The sequence below is a fragment of the Lithobates pipiens genome, unplaced genomic scaffold, assembly GCF_037356315.1.
Source record: "Lithobates pipiens isolate NorthernLeopardFrog02 unplaced genomic scaffold, aLitPip1_a1.2 Scaffold_1, whole genome shotgun sequence".
In the NCBI taxonomy this organism is placed as follows: Eukaryota; Metazoa; Chordata; class Amphibia; order Anura; family Ranidae; genus Lithobates; species Lithobates pipiens.
This window is the reverse complement of record NW_027507685.1, coordinates 145,815,626-145,836,079: the sequence shown is the minus strand read 5'-3', so window position 1 is coordinate 145,836,079 and position 20,454 is coordinate 145,815,626. Positions and strand designations below refer to the sequence as shown.

The window sequence follows — 20,454 nt, the reverse complement described above, 5'->3', positions numbered from 1 at the left end:
ACAGACAGACATGCACACACATGCATACAGACAGACATGCACACACATGCATACAGACAGACATGCACACACATGCATACAGACAGACATGCACACACATGCATACAGACAGACATGCACACACATGCATACAGACAGACATGCACACACATGCATACAGACAGACATGCACACACATGCATACAGACAGACATGCACACACATGCATACAGACAGACATGCACACACATGCATACAGACAGACATGCACACACATGCATACAGACAGACATGCACACACATGCATACAGACAGACATGCACACACATGCATACAGACAGACATGCACACACATGCATACAGACAGACATGCACACACATGCATACAGACAGACATGCACACACATGCATACAGACAGACATGCACACACATGCATACAGACAGACATGCACACACATGCATACAGACAGACATGCACACACATGCATACAGACAGACATGCACACACACACACACACATACAGACACACATATACATACAGACACACATGTACACATATACATACAGACAGACATGCACACACACACACATACAGACACACATGCACATACATACAGACAGACATGCACACATATACATACAGACACACATGCACACATACAGACACACATGTACACACATACATACATACAGACACACATGCGCACACACACACACATACACATAAATAAAGCCTTTTTAAAACGAATCTAGCTTGTAGTACAGTACCTTTCCATTCCATTTCCTCATTCAGCCGGGTACTGCACTGTAGGGGGAAGCAGAGAGCACAGCACACTCCTCTGCACTTTACTTTCACTTTTGAAGCCGACAGAGCTTCACACAGTGCCGGGGATCGGCTCATTTGACAGCCCTGATCCCGCAGCACACCAGGCGGGCCGTTCAAAACCGGACTGCGGGCCGCGATTGGCCCGCGGGCCGGACTTTGGACATGCCTGTACTAGAAGCTGGAAATGTGAGCTACAGTTGAATGTATAACAAAATAATGGAGACACAGGGTATGGAGCTATTCCTTTTGCTAAGTGTGAAACTAGGAACCCCATGATGAGTAAAGTTAGCTTGAATAAATCTTTGTATTTGAATGGCCCAACGGGCTTAACATTGGAAGATTATTAACGCATTGCTTGTATTCTTTTTTGAAAGTTTTTTGTTTAAGTGGAGCATGGCCCAGTCATTGACCAGTTACGTGATCAGAAAGAGCAGCAAGTGGTATTTACATGTGGGAGACCATCCTGTTGGTGTCGGCTAAATTAAAATTTCAGATACGTGTTTGTAAAAAAAATTTAGCTGACAAGTGTGGCGTGCATTTTTCTATTCAGCCCCCTTTACTCTGATGCCCCTAACTAAACTCTAGTGGAACCAATTGCCTTCAGAAGTCAATTGGTAAATAGTCACCTGTATATAATTTAATCTCGCTATAAATACAGCTGATCTATGAAGCCCTCAGCAGTTTGTTAAAGAAACAGCATTTTGAAGGCCAAGGAACATACATGACAGGTCAGGGATAAACTTGTGGTGAAGTTTAAAGCAGGGCTAGGTTATATAAAAAAAAAAAAAAAATCCCAAGCTTTGAACATCTGTTCAATCCATCATCCAAAAATGGAGAGTATGGCCCAGCTGCAAACCTACTACATGGCTATCCACCTGAACTGACAGGCCGGGCAAGGAGCACATTAATCGGAGAAGCAGCCAAGAGGCCCATGGTAACTCTGGAGGGCCTGCAGAGATCCATAGCTCATGTAGGAGAATCTGTCCACAGGACAACTATTGGTCATCCATAAGATAAAGAAATCTGACCTGGCATGACCACCATGACATGCCGCCGTCCCTAATGTATGTATGGGCAAACAAAAAAGCAGTGGTCGTGGGACTTGGCATGAGGCATGTCACGGAGAGAGTAACGATGCATAGAATACATACATTTTTACCGTAAACGCTAACGTCACCTTCAGGAGCATGTTACACTCATTTCAGCTGTAACATGCGCCAGCATGTAATGGACCTGAGCCCTGCCCTCCTTACCCCAGCACTGTGCCCTCCCTGTGTTGCATCCACATTCCCTCCATCTTCCTACACCCAACCCCCCCACCCCCCCCCCCGGAAGCATTTTCCATCCTAACTCTTCCACCCCACAATCTCTATTCCCTCTTCTTAGGCGATTGGTATCGGTGAGTAAAAAAAGTTTCAGTACTTGTACTTGGTGTTAAAGTGGTATTGGTGCATCCCTACCCTCTTCCATTGCGACAGACAGTTTGTAGCTCTCATTGAATTGTGAGGGCGCTGCTGAGCAGACTTGTAGTTCATTGATCTTCCTGCCCTTCAGTACCTGTCTGCCAAGCCTGCAAGAGCCTGGCATTGCACCAGTGATCTACTGGTCGCAGGTGCAATACTTTGTAGGCTCTTGCGGGACAAAATGCATGTACTTTTTTTTTCCTGTTCATTTCCCATAAGGTGAACTTTCTTTGATGCAGAGAATGCATTAAGGTAAAAGTTTTAATAGACAGATTACAGTATATGGTTTTTATTTGCAATCTTCATAGGCAGACCATATATGAGACTAAGGGAGAAAAGAACTACCACCTTTCTGTATTGAAGAGGAAAGAAATGGAATGTTTTTTTTTTTTTTTTATAAATGATACCCAGTGGGGACACCTGTAAGCCTGGGGTACTTTTCTGTAATTGAGAGATAAAGGGGGGGCAAGTGTTGAGCACAAGAGAGGGCACTTTGATATTTGTTGTACAATACAGATACAGTGGTGTGAAAAAGTGTTTGCCCCCTTCCTCATTTCCTGTTCCTTTGCATGTTTGTCACACTTAAGTGTTTCGGAACATCAAACCAATTTAAACAATAGTCAAGGACAACACAAGTAAACACAAAATGCAATTTGTAAATGAAGGTGTTTATTATTAAAGGTGAAAAAAAATCCAAACCATCATGGCCCTGTGTGAAAAAGTGATTGCCCCCTAAACCTAATAACTGTTTGGGCCACCCTTAGCAGCAACAACTGCAACCAAGTGTTTGCGATAACGTGCAATGAGGCTTTTACAGCGTCCTGGAGGAATTTTGGCCCACTCATCTTTGCAGAATTGTCCTAATTCAGTTACATTAGAGGGTTTTCGAGCATGAACGGCCTTTTTAAGGTCATACCACAACATCTCAATAGGATTCAGGTCAGGACTTTGGCTAGGCCACTCCAAAGTCTTCATTTTGTTTTTCTTCAGCCATTCGGTGGTGGACTTGCTGGTGTGTTTAGGATCATTGTCCTGCTGCAGAACCCAAGTTCGTTTCAGCTTGAGTACACGAACAGATGGTCGGACATTCTCCTTCAGGATCTCTTGGTAGACAGCAGAATTCATAGTTCCTTTTATCACGGCAAGTCTTCCAGGTCCTGAAGCAGCAAAACAGCCCCAGACCATCACACTACCACCACCATATTTTACTGTTGGTATAATGTTCTTTTTATGAAATGCAGTGTTCCTTCTACGCCAGATATACTTGGACACACACCTTCCAAAGAGTTCCACTTTTGTCTCATCGGTCCACAGAATGTTGTCCCAAAAGTCTTGGGGATCATCAAGATGTGTTGTGGAGAAATTGAGACGAGCTTTGATGTTTTTGCTCAGCAGTGGTTTTCTCCTTGGAACTCTGCCATGCAGGCCATTTTTGCCCAGTCTTTTCCTGATGGTGGAGGCATGAACGCTGACCTTAACTGAGGCAAGTGATGCCTGCAGTTCCTTGGACGTTGTTGTGGGGTCTTTTGTGACCTCTTGGATGAGTCGTCGCTGCGCTCTTGGGGTAATTTTGGGCGGCCGGCCACTCCTGGGAAGGTTCACCACTGTTCCATGTCTTCGCCATTTGTGGATAATGGCTCTCACTGTGGTTCACTGGATTCCCAAAGCTTTGGAAAAGGCTTTATAACCCTTTCCAGACTGATAGATCTCAATTACTTTCTTTCTCAATTGTTCCTGAATTTCTTTGGGTCTCGGCATGATGTGTAGCTTTTAAGGATCTTCTGGTGGACCTTACTGTGTCAAGCAGCTCCTATTTAAGTGATGCCTTGATTGTGAACAGGTGTGGCAATAATCAGGCCTGGGTGTGGCTAGAGAAATTGAACTCAGGTGTGGACAACCACAGTTATAGTATGTTTTAACAAGGGGGGCAATCACTTTTTCACACAGGGCCATGATGGTTTGGATTTTTTTTCACCTTTAATAATAAACCCCTTCATTTACAAATTGCATTTTGTGTTTACTTGTGTTTACTTGTGTTGTCCTTGACTATTGTATAAATTGGTTTGATGTTCCGAAACACTTAAGTGTGACAAACATGCAAAGGAACAGGAAATGAGGAAGGGGGCAAACACTTTTTCACACCACTGTATATCTCATGTACTGCTTTATAGAGTTTGCATTGTGTAATGCATTGAATTTTAGTCTGACACATTGAAGTCATAATATTGGTTTGATACACTGAAGTGGACACCTTTTTGGATTAACCTCCTCGCGCCCGCCCTATAGCCGAATTACGGCCGTAGAGCAGGCGCGTTCGTTTGGGCGGTCGTCCCTGGACGGCCTGATGTTTACTTCCGCAATGCGCGCCGCCGCGGGCGCGCATCGCGGAAGTTCTGTGTTCGCCGTGTCCCCCGGGGACAGGCAAACACAGATCGCTGTAAACGGCCAATCACAGCGGCCGTTTACAGCGTGATCGGCGTGTCCAATGGGAGATGATCTCATATGTAAACATATGAGATCATCTCGCAGCGCCGCTCTCCTTCCTCGCACAGACAGTGCGAGAGGGGAGAGATGAACGGCTGCAGCGGCAGCCGTTCTGATTCCGGGAAAAAAAAAAAAAAAAAAAAATGAAATAAAAAGTGCCATCCGCCCCCAGCAGTGCCATCCGCCCCCAGCAGTGCCATCCGCCCCCAGCAGTGCTATCTGCCCCAGTGCCATCCACCCCAGTGCTACCTGCCCCCAGTGCCATCCACCCCAGTGCTACCTGCCCCCAGTGCCATCCACCCCAGTGCTACCTGCCCCTAGTGCCATCCACCCCAGTGCTACCTGCCCCCAGTGCCATCCACCCCAGTGCCATCCACCCCAGTGCTACCTGCCCCCAGTGCCATCCACCCCAGTGCTACCTGCCCCCAGTGCCACCTGCCGTCAGTGCCACCTGCCGTCAGTGCCACCTGCCGTCAGTGCCACCTGCCCCCAGTGCCACCTGCCCCCAGTGCCACCTGCCGTCAGTGCCACCTGCCGTCAGTGCCACCTGCCGTCAGTGCCACGTGTCATCAGTGCCACATAGTGCCATCTGTCATCAGTGCCACGTATCAGTGCCATTTGTCATCAGTGCCACCTGTCAGTGTCACGTGCCATCTGTTGTCAGTGTCACGTGTCATCAATGCCACTTATCAGTGCCATCTGTCATCAGTGTCACGCGTCATCGGTGGCATGTATTAGTGCCATCTGTCATCGGTGGCACATATTAGTGCCACGTATTAGTGCCATCTGTCATCGGTGCCACGTTTCAGTGCCACGTGTCATCAGTGCCACGTATTAGTGCCACGTGTCATCAGTGCCACGTATAAGTGCCACGCGTCATCAGTGCCACATATTAGTGCCATCTGTCATCAGTGCCACATATTAGTGCCACCTGTCATCAGTGCCACCTGTCATCATTGCCACGTATCAGTGCCATCTGTCATCAGTGTCACGTGTCATTGTCCTGGTGCTTCAAAAGTGTAATAAATAGTCAACAAGTTAGATGTGTAACTTATGTTCCTAGAACACATGATGGCGCTACCTGCATGTTGGGCCTCTCTATGTGGCCAGGCTGTGAAAAAGTCCCACACATATGGTATTGTAATACTCAGGAGGAGTAGCAGAATTTTTTGGGGGGTGTCATTTGTGGTATACACATGCCATGTGAGAGAAATAACCTATTACAATGACAATTTTGTGGAGAAAAAAAAAAAAAAATGAAAAATCTTAATTTTGCAAAGAATTGTGGGAAAAAAATGACAACATCAAAAAGCTCACTATACCTCTTACTAAATACCTTGGAATGTCTACTTTCCAAAAAGGGGTCATTTGGGGGGTATTTGTACTTTCCTGACTTGTTCGGGTCACAAGAAGCGAGATAGGCCACCAGTACATCAGATGTGATCAATTTTGTGCGATTCGCACCACAGCTTGTAGACTCTCTAACTTTCACAAAGACCAAATAATATCCACTAATTTGGGTTATTTTTACCAAAGACATGTAGCAGTATAAATTGTGACCAAAATTTATGAAGAAAAATTAATAATTTGCATAATTCTGTCACAGAAACAAAGAAATATGCGTTTTTTTCAAAATTTTCGGTCTTTTTTCATTTATAGCGCAAAAAATAAAAACCCCAGAGGTGATCAAATACCACCAAAAGAAAGCTCTATTTGTGGGAAAAAAAGGACAAAAAATTCATTTGGGTACAGTGTTGCATGACTGAGTAATTGTCATTCAAAGTGTGAGAGCACCGAAAGCTGAAAATTGGTCTGGGCAGGAAGGTGTTTAAGTGCCCTGTAAGCAAGTGGTTAAGGGCTAGCAGACCTGAATGTGTTTTTATTATTATTATAGTTTTTATAAAATCGCAGTTGGTCACCACGGATCTTCAGTGAAATCTTAAGCTTTCTTTATCACTAGCATGAAATTTCTGGTGCCAGACCAGCCTCCACCCCCCCCCCCCCCCCCTTCTAATAAAAAAAAAAGCTAATTGCCGCAGCAATTAACACACTTACTCAACAAGTGATAATCAATTTTTTATTCTCCTGTTGAGCTGATAGAGCTACCATTTATGGGCTAATTTGGAAAAATGCAGAGGCTGCACTTAGTTTGATACTGATAAAAGGCAATAGAAATAATAGAGTATTGTACAATGTGGAGTTTTTTTGTCTTTCTTGGAGTATCTTGTTTATTGTGGTGTTTACATTGTCCAGATAGAATCTGCATCTGAAAATAAATGCAACGCTTAAAAGCCAAACTCCCATAATGTTGGAAGTCTGCGGGTGTGAAAAAGAAAATTGACTATTTTACTTACCTGAATCCTTGGTCACGTGACAATCTTGCTATTTTCTGTTTTATATACTGAGATCCTCCTTTGGCTGCCACATGACTGGTTGCATGATGTGGACATCTCCTATTGGTGGAGGCAACACTTCCAGCAGCTGGATCCTCTCTCATAGGATCCAGAGACAGAAGAACTCATTGGGGGTGGTCAAGGGGACTAGTGCCCAAGAAGATAACAAGCCAGGAAAAAGGGCAGGATATAAGCTTAGCTCATAGAGGAAACTGACCTTGATCCATTACACTACAGCAGGCATGTCCAAAGTCCGGCCCGCGGGCCAATTGCGGCCCACGGCCCGGTTTTGAACGGCCCGCCTGGTTATTTGGACATACATATCTTTTGTGGCCCCCGACGATCTCCCAGCGCCGGGGCCACAAAAGATATATATGCTTCGGAAGGTACAGGGAGGACAAGACCGAGCGCCGTACACAGGAGAATTTCCTGTTTACGGGCGGCCTCTGTAATAGGAAGTCCTTCTCCTGCACTGCCATTGGACGACTGTTCTGTCCATCAAAGGAGGCGGGACTTTCTATTAAAGAAGCCGCCGTGTAAACAGGAGATTCTCCTTTGGCGCTCGTCAGTGCATTCCTGGCAATGGTGCTGTGTTCTTGGCAATGGTGCTGTGTTCCTGGCAATGTTGCTGCGTTCCTGGCAATGGTGCTGCATTCCTGGCAATGGTGCTGCGTTCCTGGCAATGGTGCTGCATTCCTGGCAATGGGGCTGCATTCCTGGCAATGGTGAGGCATTTGGGGAGGCATTCCTGGCAATGGTGCTGCGTCCCAGGCAATGGTGCTGCGTCCCTGGCAATGGTGCTGCGTCCCTGGCAATGGTGCTGCGTCCCTGGCAATGGTGATGCGTCCCTGGCAATGGTGCTGCGTCCCTGGCAATGGTGCTGCGTCCCTGGCAATGGTGCTGCGTCCCTGGCAATGGTGCTGCGTCCCTGGCAATGGTGCTGCGTCCCTGGCAATGGTGCTGCGTCCCTGGCAATGGTGCTGCGTTCCTGGCAATGGTGCTGCATTCCTGGCAATGGTGAGGCATTTGGGGAGGCATTCCTGGCAATGGTGAGGCATTTGGGGAGGCATTCCTGGCAATGGTGCTGCGTCCCAGGCAATGGTGCTGCGTCCCAGGCAATGGTGCTGCGTCCCAGGCAATGGTGCTGCGTCCCAGGCAATGGTGCTGCGTCCCAGGCAATGGTGGGGGAATTCCTGGCTATGGTGGGGGCATTCCTGGCTATGGTGGGGGCATTCCTGGCTATGGTGGGGGCATTCCTTGCTATGGTGGGGGCATTCCTTGCTATGGTGGGGGCATTCCTTGCTATGGTGGGGGCATTCCTTGCTATGGTGGGGGCATTCCTTGCTATGGGGGGGCATTCCTGGCTATGGGGGGGGGCATTCCTGGCTATGGGGGGGCATTCCTGGCTATGGTGGGGGCATTCCTGGCTATGGTGGGGGCATTCCTGGCTATGGTGAGTGCATTCCTGGCTGTGTTGGGTGTGTTCCTGGCAAAGGTGGGTCACTGAATCAGATGTGCACTGATTAGGCTGCATTGGTGGGCACTGACCATTATTTTGCTTCACAGTTCTTTATTTAAACATTTTTTTTTCCTGAAACTTCCCTCTTAAAGTGAAGGTGCGTGTTATACGCCAATTAATACAGTATGTACAAATACGCCCAAGCTCATTTCTTCCCACACACAGCCACAAAGGCAAGAGAATTCTTGTTGGGCAGTGTATTAGAGCCGAATTTTAACGATTCAAAGAATGTCAGGCAAAATGGTCGGCCCTCGCGCATGTTCACTTCATCAAATCCGGCCCTCTTTGAAAAAAGTTTGGACACCCCTGCACTACAGGATGGCTTAGGAAGATGTATCTTAAATTGGACTTAAATGAGGCAAAAATAAATTTCCATTTGGGTTTTAAAGAATAATTCCAGGCTTGGACCTTTGATAATATGTATATACCATACCTGGCTAGTGTATGGTGTCAAATCGCTGACATATGCATAGTTACTCCAGTGATCTCCACTTGTTTCCGGGTCCTGTGCTAAGGGACTGCTCTCCTGCATTGTGAACACAGATAGTCAGCTGCTTTGCAACAACGTCATTCAGAGAATTTGTTGCATCTTCCAAATGAATGCAAACCATTCCCTGATTGCATGAGGTGGAGAGTGTTTGGTCGTTGCCGAGCCTCTCTACTTTATCCAATCAGAGAACTCTTTGCATTCATTCAGGAAATGCAAAGCTTTCCCTGAATGGCACCTGTGCTGAGAAATCTAACCACCTGTGTTCAGCAAGCAGAAGCGCAGCCACATAACACAGAAAAAAGTGAAAATCGGTGAAGTAGCGGTGTGTAGTACAGTGATTTACAGCTTCCAGGGGCATCAGCCAGGTATGCTGTATACACATTTACATTGTTCCAATGGAATTATGTATAAAATATCCATACCTGAAATTCTTCTTAAACTTCTCTTAAAAATGTGGAGCTTGGCCCAGCACCCCATAGGCCTATTGTTCAGTTAAATTGAACAATAAAAAGTTTGTAATGATCATGGCCAAGTGCAGCTTTTACAGGCAATCCTAAGATGTGCTCAAAACCGCATATACTCATATCAAAAGATCTACTGATTTTGAAATGCAGGTTACTTTTCTTAGCTTAAAGTGACTGTAAATGCTTTCTATAGGGTCCCTCATGCATGCATGTTCCCAAGCCTTGCTGTCTGCATCTATAGACCCTAACTTTGATTGACAGCAGGGGAAGCCAATGGCACCCGCTGTCTCAACAAAACCTGTGAGACCAGGAAGCGAGGGGAGAGGAGAGCTGCAGACAGGCACAGCGCTGGATCGTCTGAGGGCTCAGGTAAGTGGGGGGGGGGGGGGGATTGTGAGGGGGCGATACTGATGCCTAGACATTTATTACCTTAATGATAAAGTAAATATTCCCACACTACTGTCGAGTTAGCTATGACAATACATATGGTGCAGCAGCCACCGTATGGGTCAAACAATACCCAAGTTACATGGCGGTGACAACATGCGCTGAATACAGACACCAGAACGATGATCTCATTGCAAGCTCTCCGCTCGTTTTGATACACTGCACGATTGTGATGTCTTAATGTGAGTACCTGACTTTGTTTAAATAAACACATCTAATTTTAAAAACATACTACACTATAGATCAGGGATATGCAATTAGCGGACCTCCAGCTGTTGCAAAACTACAAGTCCCATGAGGCATAGCAAGACTGACAGCCACAAGCATGACAGGCAGAGGCATGATGGGACTTGTAGTTTTGCAACAGCTGGAGGTCCGCTAATTGCATATCCCTGCTATAGTTTCTTCTAGATTTCCCCAACTTACCCAGTTTTTACATACTCTGAGCGGTGTTTGGCTATTCATTTGGGAGGAAGCCACCATCCCTTAGGCTCTGGAACCCCTCAGGAGGCACCGATGAGACCTCCCTCTCTCCCTAGGATAACCATCCATTTCCTTCTTTTCTTTGAATGCTGCTTATGATACCCAATATGGAAGCACTCAACCCTTCATTGGGATGAAATGGAATGCAAACAATGTGCTTGATATGTTTTGCAATACGTTCATGTGGGTGATTATACTACCATTAGTATATATTTCCTGTATCGAAAGCGAACGATATGAACAATGAAAAGAGATGGGCAGTATAATGGCTAGACAGTTAAAAATATAAATAGTCCCTATACGATGGAGGGAAAAATTGCTGGAAGGTGTTGCTAGAAGAGATTCCCAATCACCTCTGAGTTCACCATGTAAAATAAGTGGTTATTTCTACCTCTGACAATCAGTGGTAAGTGCCAGCTGTACACCCCAGGTGCAGTGTGCTCTTACTAGATGGATGCGACTGACAAAGCAGCCTTCATGCAGTTTGATATCAATCCCTCTGTGGCGATCTTAACTCTTCACTATCCTCCTCTGCTTTTCCCACTATGTGTCATTTGGGAGCTGTTGCTTATGCCATGATGGATGCAATAAGACAATCCCAGAAACTTCCGAAATTTCATTTACCCCTTGAAGGGTAGGTGGCGTGCTTCCATATTCGGTATCGTACATATTGTATACCAAGTGCATTCATTTTCTGTTTACTAAAGGGTGGTGTTAAACCTTAAAAGGGCAGCTGGTAAACGCCATGTTTCCATGCTGAGGCTGTATTGCTAAAAGGGCAGCGCCGTCTTTTTTTATTTTTATTTTTTGGTTAATGTGGTACACTTTTTAGTAGAGTTGAGTGGCTAGAAACTCTGTATGGTGTTTGTGCTTGTCTGTCTTGTCTTTGCCCATCATTTTTTAGCTCTGGGATCACCGTGACAAAAGGTGGTTGGGAATCTCCCCAGTGGGGTTACAGCCAACTATAACACAGAAGATAAAACACTACTTTATTCATACATAGCTTCGAAAAAATGGCAGAAATTAGGTTTACAGTTTAAGGGTTAATTTCAATGCTTATGCTAAGTGCTCGGGTCATGTTAAATATAGGTTAACGGTTCAGTAACTTGGTACAAACATGTTCTGCTTCACTCAATGGTCAGCGCAGTGGAACACTTTGCCACTATGGATATGGAGGTTTCATAGATTGCGTACAGTGTGCCCCCTGCTGTTTCTTATGCCGTATTGCATTTTACTGGTGTACTTCATGTTCTGCCAGTTTTGGGGGAGGATGGAATTGAAAGGTTATGCTTTAATCGATTATCCGTACCCCATTCACACGTCTATAGTTCACTTCAACCATATGCTATGTCTTGCAGTCTGTTTGGCTTTGTGGTGTACAGATGCTTTTCCGAAAGTTTAGAGGTCATACATTGTGTCTGAGCCGCACCCCGTAGAGGCAGCCAAATCTAGCTTTAATGTAAAAGTATCTGATAGAACTGCCCATGTAGTCTAGAGTATTCATTCATGTGCTATGAGCATAGGAAGGAATGTTCCTTTAATCAGTAGAACCACAAAAAATAAATGAATCGGTCCAGTTGTGGGGGGGGGGGGGGGGGCATGGAAGTGTCAGGTGCCACATAAATCCACAGGTTCTAGATTGAGAAAATCTTTTAAATGAAGGCAATGCTTGGCAAAATTGTGTTGATTTACAGTAAATCCTGCGATATCAACGGCCACAAAATACACATGATAGTCGTAAACCTCCCGCCCATGTGAGTGATGGATGTCTTGTATCAAAGCAGTACAAAGTACACAGCACCTTGTGGAAACTTGTTTTCTGGGACTGTATGACCTCCATTAGGTATACAATCTTTAGTTTTGTATCACAAGAGCAAGACCCCTTTAGAAAATGGCTTCCTCCTCCACAATGTTGCTTAGCCACTTGCCTACTGGGCACCTTCACCCGCTTCCTGCTCACACCAATTTTTAAGCTTTCAGGTTTTTTTTTTTTTTTTGGAGGTGTTTTAACCACCACTTTTATTGATAAATGCAAAAAAAAAAACAGAAAATTAAAAAAAAAATAAACATTTTCTTTGTCATTACATTTCCTAAATGTCATTTTTTTTCTCCTTCACTTATGAGGAGGCACTAACAAGCATCGCTGGTGGGCACTGCTAAAGCTGCACCAATCAGTGCCCTGATTATCAGTGTAGATATCCCCTGTATGGATTTGTCGGTTATTGGCTCTTCTCACTTGGTGTCAGCGTAAGGTAGAGCTGCACAATTCTGGCCAAAATGAGAATCACAATTTTTATTTTTATTTTTGCCTAGAATAAAGATCACAATTCTCACAGCATAAACCTCATCTGTCACATTGTACAAAAAAAAAAATTGGGCTAACTTTACATATTTTGTTTTTTTAAATTCATTAAAGTGTATCTTTTCCAAAAAAATGCATTTGAGAGATCGCTGTGCAAATACAGTGTGACATAAACTGTGACAACAACCAAGATTTTATTCTCTAGGGTCTCTGCTAAAAAAAAAAAAAAAAAAAAAAAAAAAATCAAATGCTTCGGTGTTCTAAGTAATTTTTACTTGTAAACAACAATAGTCAGAAAAAGGTTTAGTATTTAAGTGGTTAAACTGGCTTCATTTACAGACTGAAGTTCATTCCTTTGATCTAAAGAACTAAATTTATACAATGTTTCTCTTGATCGCTGCCTAAACTAAATTTGAAAGGCTGCCAAATTGGGAAAATGCTGTGTTTGAGATTGAGGGGGGTAGAATCATGATCTCTATTCTTTAACATTTGTGCAGCTTTAGCATGTGGAGAGGATTGCTGATCACAGGCAACTCCTGTATAAACTGGTCAGCTGTCATTGGACACAACTGGTCAAATGCTAAAGAGCCACTGTGATTTGGCTCTTTATCCCGATTTGTAATCAGCTGTGTCCTAAGGACACAGTGACCACAGATCCCTGCCTATGTGGGCAGCACGATCACAGGACATCCATAGAAACACCCCGGCAGTGTGAGCCCGTGCTATAGCAATCTTTGGACTACAGCACAGGTGAGAAGAGGTTAAAGATCTATAAATTTCTCACGTTTGTAGTATTACCTGTTACATAGTAGGTGAGGTTGAAAAAAGACAAGTCCATCCAGTGCAACCTATGTGTGTGGTCGTTCAGGTGCTTATCTAATAATTTCTTGAAACTATCGATGCTCTTGCTGAGACCATTGCCTGTGGAAGGGAATTCCACATCCTTGCGGCTCTTACATTAAAGAACCCTCTACTTAGTTTAAGGTTAAACCTCTTTTCTACTAATTTTAATGAGTGGCCACGAGTCTTGCTAAAGCAGAGTTCTACCCAAAAATGGAACTTCTGCTTTAAGCACTCCTCACCCCTTTACATGCCACAGGGGCACTTCCTCCTTCCTCCCAGGGACCGCCAAGGCGACCCCACCCTCTAGGCGAGCTCCTGGGACACGCAGCAAGTCCCAGGAGATCGCCTATCCACTCCGGGAGCGCAGAGCCACTCGCATGCCCGGCCGTGAGTGGCCATTGCCAGAGTGGCAATGGAGAGGAGCGACACCCCGTTTGGCCGCATCGCTGGACCGTGGAACAGGTAAGTGTCTGTTTATTAAAAGTCAGCAACTACACTTTTTGCTCTGCAGCATCATGTCAAAGTCATATAAAAAGACCTATTAAAAATTACATAACATCTGAAAACAAAGGATAGTACATGTTACATTGCTTACATTGTTTTGTCTGCATTCAGTTAATTTTTTCTGATTTATGTATTAACCACTTCAGACCCAGAAGGATTTGCCCCCTTAATGACCGGTCCAGAGCTTTCTTTTGTTTGGTATTTGATCGCCTCTGCGTTTTATTATTTTTTGCGTTCTATATTCTACATATGTTCGGTTAAAAAAAAAAAAAAAAACACGCAATAGGCGTATATTGATTGGTTTGCATAAAAGTTATTGCATCTACAAACTACGGGATAGATGTAGGGACTTTTTTTTATTTATTTTTTTTGACTGTGACATTGCAGCAGAGAGATCTGACCCCAAATGACACTTTGGGGACCAGTGTCATTATTACATTGATCATTGCATTTTTATATCACTGATCAATGTAAAAATGACACGAGCAGGGAAGAGGTTAACACTAGGGGGCGATCAAGGGGTTAAGTGTGTTCTAACTGTAAGGGGGATGGGCTACGACGGACATGAGAGATCGCTGTTCCCAATCACTAGGAACAGAAGATCTGACATGTCATTAGACAGAACGGGGAATTGCCTTGTTTACATAGGCAGTTCCCCTTGTACACAGTAATCCCGTGGGCATGCTCCAGCAGGGGGCGCGCGCACACCATCTTGCATAGACCGCCGTACACCTATGGCGGTTTGCACAGGAGAGCCGGAGTTTGTTAAATAAAATGGTGGGGGGGGGGGGGGGGGGATTTAAAGTTGAGGCAAGGTCCAGTTTTTATGTACGGTTGACTAATCCACTTTGTATTTTATCATCTTTTCTCACAGGTGGTGAAAATATCAAAAGCATCAACCAGCAATCTGGGGCCCATGTGGAGCTTCAGAGGAACCCCCCACCCAACACAGACCCCAGCATCCGGATATTCACCATCCGAGGCATCCCACAGCAGATTGAGATGGCCAGGCATCTCATTGATGAGAAAGTAGGGGTAAGTCTACAAACAGATAAAGGGTTGAACAGGTTCGGATGCTGGTTCAGCTATGCATCCCTAAGCCTAGGTTCCCGCTTAAGCGAACACAAGCATCGCCGCATTTGATTCCCACCCGCACTGCAGTGCCAATGTCTGTGCAATACGAGTTCAACTATACAGTTTTGTATGGCTGAACTCGCATTGGTTTTGCACAAAAAAGGTGCAGGGACTAGTAACCGCCCCCATCCCCCCCACACTGAAATCGGATCGCGTGGGTGTTCTCACCCATGTGATCCAATTCTTGTCTCACTGCGATCTGAACCGATCTACCGAATACATTAACATTGTATTGACACCCACAGCAGTTCACAGAAGGCATTGTGAACTGTCTGCGAAAGAGATGTGATGCGGCAACCGGCGCTGGAATCGCTCTGTTTCCCACCTGGGCTAAAGCAGTCTTTAAATCCCAACTGAACTTTCAGTCTAAATTGGCTAAATACAATCGAGGGTCATTAAAAAATAAAAGGTGTGCAGTCTTGCACTAGTTTAGAAAGCTGCATTTGAAGTAAAAACAGCCATCCCCTGCCAGCATGTTGTAGAGGAGGACCCTTTATAAGTGGTCACTCCAGAGATCCAATACACCCTCCCCTGGTTCAGATCTATAATGCTGCTATCAACATTTCTCATTCTCACAGCTATTAGGGGGTCTAAAACTCATCAAGGTGTTACTTCAGACCTGCCTGGCTCTCAAACTGACACTTGTGCTTTTAGCATGGTTTGTCAGTCACCTAGAGAAAATATGCAGAAAAGGACTTGGGACTTTTTCAATTTTGGTTCTGTTCATCCTTTACAGTGTCAGATTTTTTATTTATTTTTTTAATAGAAAGTGAGAAGCTTTAAATGACTCCCAATCTGCATACTGGTTTCTGGGCTTTCTCACATTGGAACAGAAAAGTTTCAGTATCCGCGCCCCTTCTCTATAATGCCCTATTTGAGTCAGAGGGCAGCTTGCATCTGCCGATTTCACACTCAGGTACTTTACACCTTGGTAGAGGCCTTTTGATGTGCTTTTCAGGTCTTCTGTCTGAAGAGAGCTAATGATGCTGAAAGACAAAATTGGCTATCCTTTGTGTTGCTACTTAGCTGCGCTCAGCCGACTACAATTGCTTCTAGTTTATAAAGGATCTATTGCTCAAGCATTTCCTTTGCTGTTATTATCACTAAAATGTCTGTGTTCATCCTCCAGGGCACGGCAATCAGCGGTCCAGGCAGCTACGGGCAGAGTCCATTCAGCCAACCGCACGCGACACCTCATCAAAAGTGAGTGGGTTTTGCATGATCCCTGCCTGGAGGGTCTGCTTTCATTCATATTTGTGCAGTATCATACTTATCCTACACTGTTAATGTATCTGAATGGTAAAAGAAGGGTGCAGTTTGGGGAAAAAAAAAAAAGTCCCTGGGGTATCCCCTTTCAAACTTCTATAAAAAAAAATACAGAAAACCTCAGATGCAAATACTCATAACCATGAACTGTCGAGGGCCAGGCCACATTTACAGTCTGCCACTGTGCTGTGTGCCAGTGTTGGCTATAGTTAACAAATTGCCATCTGACTCTGGAGATGGCCTGTCATACTGAACATGTAGTGGTCACAGCATATATCACAGTAATGGTACACTGGAGAGTGCCTGGCCTTATTTTAGGAGGGAGCAGTGTCTGTCCTCAGTCTAACCCTTCCCCGCTCCGTCCAAAATATGCAAATATTTTGCATTTTTGGATAGCGTAGTGATGGGTTAGACCCTCTGCCAATTTTTTTTGTGCTCTGTGTCACCTTTGTGGAGATTTCCCTCCTCTTTGTACTGGTGATCACTAATGCAGAGAAGGGGGGGAGGGGGGGGGTCAAACATTTTAGTTTCCACAGAATAAGAGCTAAGGCGAGATCTTCCAATGGAGAATCAGGCAGGGGTAATTTTTTTACTTTCCTGTTAATAACTTTAAATTTGACTATAAACACTTTAAGGCAGAAGTTTGGAGAGAGGTTGTTATGTGTAAAAACTAAAGTCGCAGCCTGTTAATACAAAGACACCCCACAATCGGTTTGTAAAATGCAGTTCAATTTGCAGAATCGGGGTGCGAATAAAAATGGTCCTGCACAAGTTTGGTCCAAATGCAATGCAAATTCAGCCATACAGTTTGTAGGGCTGAATTGGCATTGCACAGATGACATGTGATCAGCACAGCGGTGATCCCAGACATCGCATGTGTGATCAGCACATGCGATGTCTGGCATCGCACTAGTGTAAACCGGCCCAAAAGCTGGCTATACATTAATCGTGGGCTGAAAAAAAAAAAATACACCTGATTCCACCATTTACTCATTTGAGGTGGATTCGGGGAAATCACCCCCGCTGTGCTATTGGGTTCAGACAATGGGGGAGCCTTCCCCATCATCAGAATACACTGATCACTGTTGCCGGATTTATATTATACACTGATCAGCCATAACGTTATCACTGACGGGTTAAGTGAATAACATTGATTTAATTCACGGCAACTGATTTTGAAGAGCTTTTGAATTTGGCAGCAAGTAAACATGTTCCTGACGTTAATGTGTTGAAAGCAGAAAAAATGGCCATCACAGTTTGTGTATCGGGATGCATACCCGCAGAGCAGTGAGGGTGCCCTTGCTGACCCGTGTCCACAGCCAAAAGAGCCTGCAATGGGCATGTGAGCATTAGCACTGGACCACAGAGCAGTGGAAGAAGGTGGCCTGATTGTGGTTTTTTTTTTTACCATCTTGTGGATGGCAAAGTAATGTGTGCTTTGTTTACCTGGGGAAGAGATGGCACCATGATGCAGTATGGGTAGAAGGCAAGCCAGTGGAGGCAGTGTGATGCTTTGGGCAATGTTCTGCTGGGAAACCTTGGGTCCTGCCACTTATGTGGATGTTACTTGGTCAGAAACCATGTTTAGGTCAGTGTTGCGTGTCAAAGTACGCCCCTTCCTGGAAACAATATTCCACAGTGGCCTTTTTTTAGCAGGATAATTGGATATCCTGGAAAAAATGAGTCTGATCCATGTAGACCCCACCTCAGTCCCGCTGTGTCCAATCACCCCACCCACTGGTACTTGCCAATGATTTATGACTGAGATCTGCTGATTGGCTGTGTCCAATCACAGCCCGGAGCTCTGTGTTGACAAACAGAGCTCTGTACAGAGGGAACGATCTTTGTTTCTTCTCCCTGCAGGGAAAAAACAAATGTTTTAGTAAAAAGCACATATTACGCAAATTAATACTTGTTAGGCACGTCGTGCTTAATCCCTTGAATATGGAGAGATGCTAACCCCTTCCAAGCCACTGTATACTTTTCTTGTCAGCCTCCCACACTATCTGTCTCAATTATAAGTCGCTGATCACCACCATTACAGTTTAAAAAAGTAAATGCAAATTCCAGTATATATATATCATAGTTTCTAGACACTATACATTTCACACAAACCAATTAATATACACTTATTGGGATTTTTTTTTTTTTTTTTTTTTACCAAAGATATAGGTTTTAGAGCAAAAGGTAATTTTTTATTTTTTATTCCAAAATTAGCATTTATGTAATAAAAAAGAAATCCAGAGGTTTACCACCAAAAAGCTCTATTTGTGTAAACAAATCGAATATATATAAACTTCAGTTGAAATTTTAATAAAGTGTTGCATGACCAATTTATTACCAGTTAGTTTCACAGTGCTAAATGGCAAAAAAGGGTCTGGTCATGGAGTGGGCAAAAACCTTCCAGAGCTCAAGTGATTACACAATGCCACTGTCTGCCAGATAACACAGCATACCGTTCATCTAGAAAGTACTCACAGTGCTTCACTTTATCCACATTTTGCATTCTGGAGCCTTATTCCAAAATGGGTTAAATTCATTACAGTTGTGCTTATAAGTTTACATACAATGGCAAAATTTGATTTCTTGGCCATTTTTCAGAGAATATGATTGACACAGACATTTCTTAAACGCGTGGTTGGTGTTTGGCTAAAGCCATTTATTATCAATTAACTGTTTCCTTTTCTTTTTTTTTAAATCATAATCACAACAAACTGCTGAAATGACCCTGATCAAAAATTTACATACCCCAGTTCTTAAAGTGCTTGTAAACCCTTTACAGCCAATTTTTACTACAGTCAAGCCTATAATTGGGCTTACCAGTAGCCACACTGGACATCTAAACCTGCATGGTTTAAGAGATGTTCCTTCATTTGCATGTGCCGATGTTAAAGGCACGTGCACACTTAAACTGTCTTTTGTGGTATTTGTGGATGAGGCTCTTTATCTTCTCAGATGGTAAAGTTGCCCATTCCTTTTGGCAAAAAGCCTCCAGTTTCTGTAAATTCTTGGGCTGTCTTGCATGAACTACACGTTTTTGAGACCTCCCCAGAGTGGCTCAATGATATTGAGGTCAGGAGACTGAGATGACAACTCCAGAACCTTCACTTTATTCTGCCGTAGCCAATAACAGGTCGACTTGGCCTTGTGTTTTGGATCATTGTCATGTTGGAATGTCCAAGTACTTCCCATGTGCGGCTTCCTGGCTGATAAATGCAAATATTCCTGCAGTATTTTTTTTTAATATAATATATAAATTTCCTGTGCCTTTTGTAGCTCACACATGCCCAATACATCAGCGATCCACCTCCGTTTTTCACAGTAGGAATGGTGTACCTTTCATCATTGGCCTTGTTGACTCCTCTCTCTAAATGATTGTGACCAAAAAGCTCAATTTTGGTCTCATTGCTGCAAATGACTGTGCCAGAAGGCTTGTCTCTGTGCTGTTTGGCATATTGTAAGTGGGATACTTTGTGGCACTTGGGTAGAAATGGCTTTCTTCTGGCGACTCAACCATGCAGCCCATCTTTCTTCAAGTGCCTCCTTATTTTGCATCTTGAAACGGCCACACCACATGTTTTCAGAGTCCTGTATTTCACCTGACGTTATTTGTGGGTTTTTCTTTGCATCCTGAACAATTTTCCTGGCAGTTGTGGCTGAAATTTTAGTTGGTCTACCTGACCGTGGTTTGGTTTCAACAGAACCCCTCATTTTCCACTTCTTGATCAGATTGAACACTGCTGATTGGCATTCTCAATTCCTTGGATATCTTTTTATATCCCTTTCCTGTTTTATACAGTTCAACTACCTTTTCCCACACATCCTTTGACAATTCTTTTGCTTTCCTCATGACTC

At 44.2% G+C, this 20,454-nt stretch overlaps 1 protein-coding gene across 1 annotated transcript in view; it reads left to right on the top strand.

The window, feature by feature from the left end:
* Window positions 1–20,454, top strand: part of FUBP3 (far upstream element binding protein 3) — a gene marked incomplete at its 5' end in the record, with an annotated part of 63,639 nt that overhangs the window by 27,665 nt on the left and 15,520 nt on the right. The window contains 2 exon segments of the mRNA XM_077478141.1: window positions 15,074–15,234; window positions 16,463–16,536. Coding sequence (XP_077334267.1) covers window positions 15,074–15,234; window positions 16,463–16,536 — 235 coding nt within the window.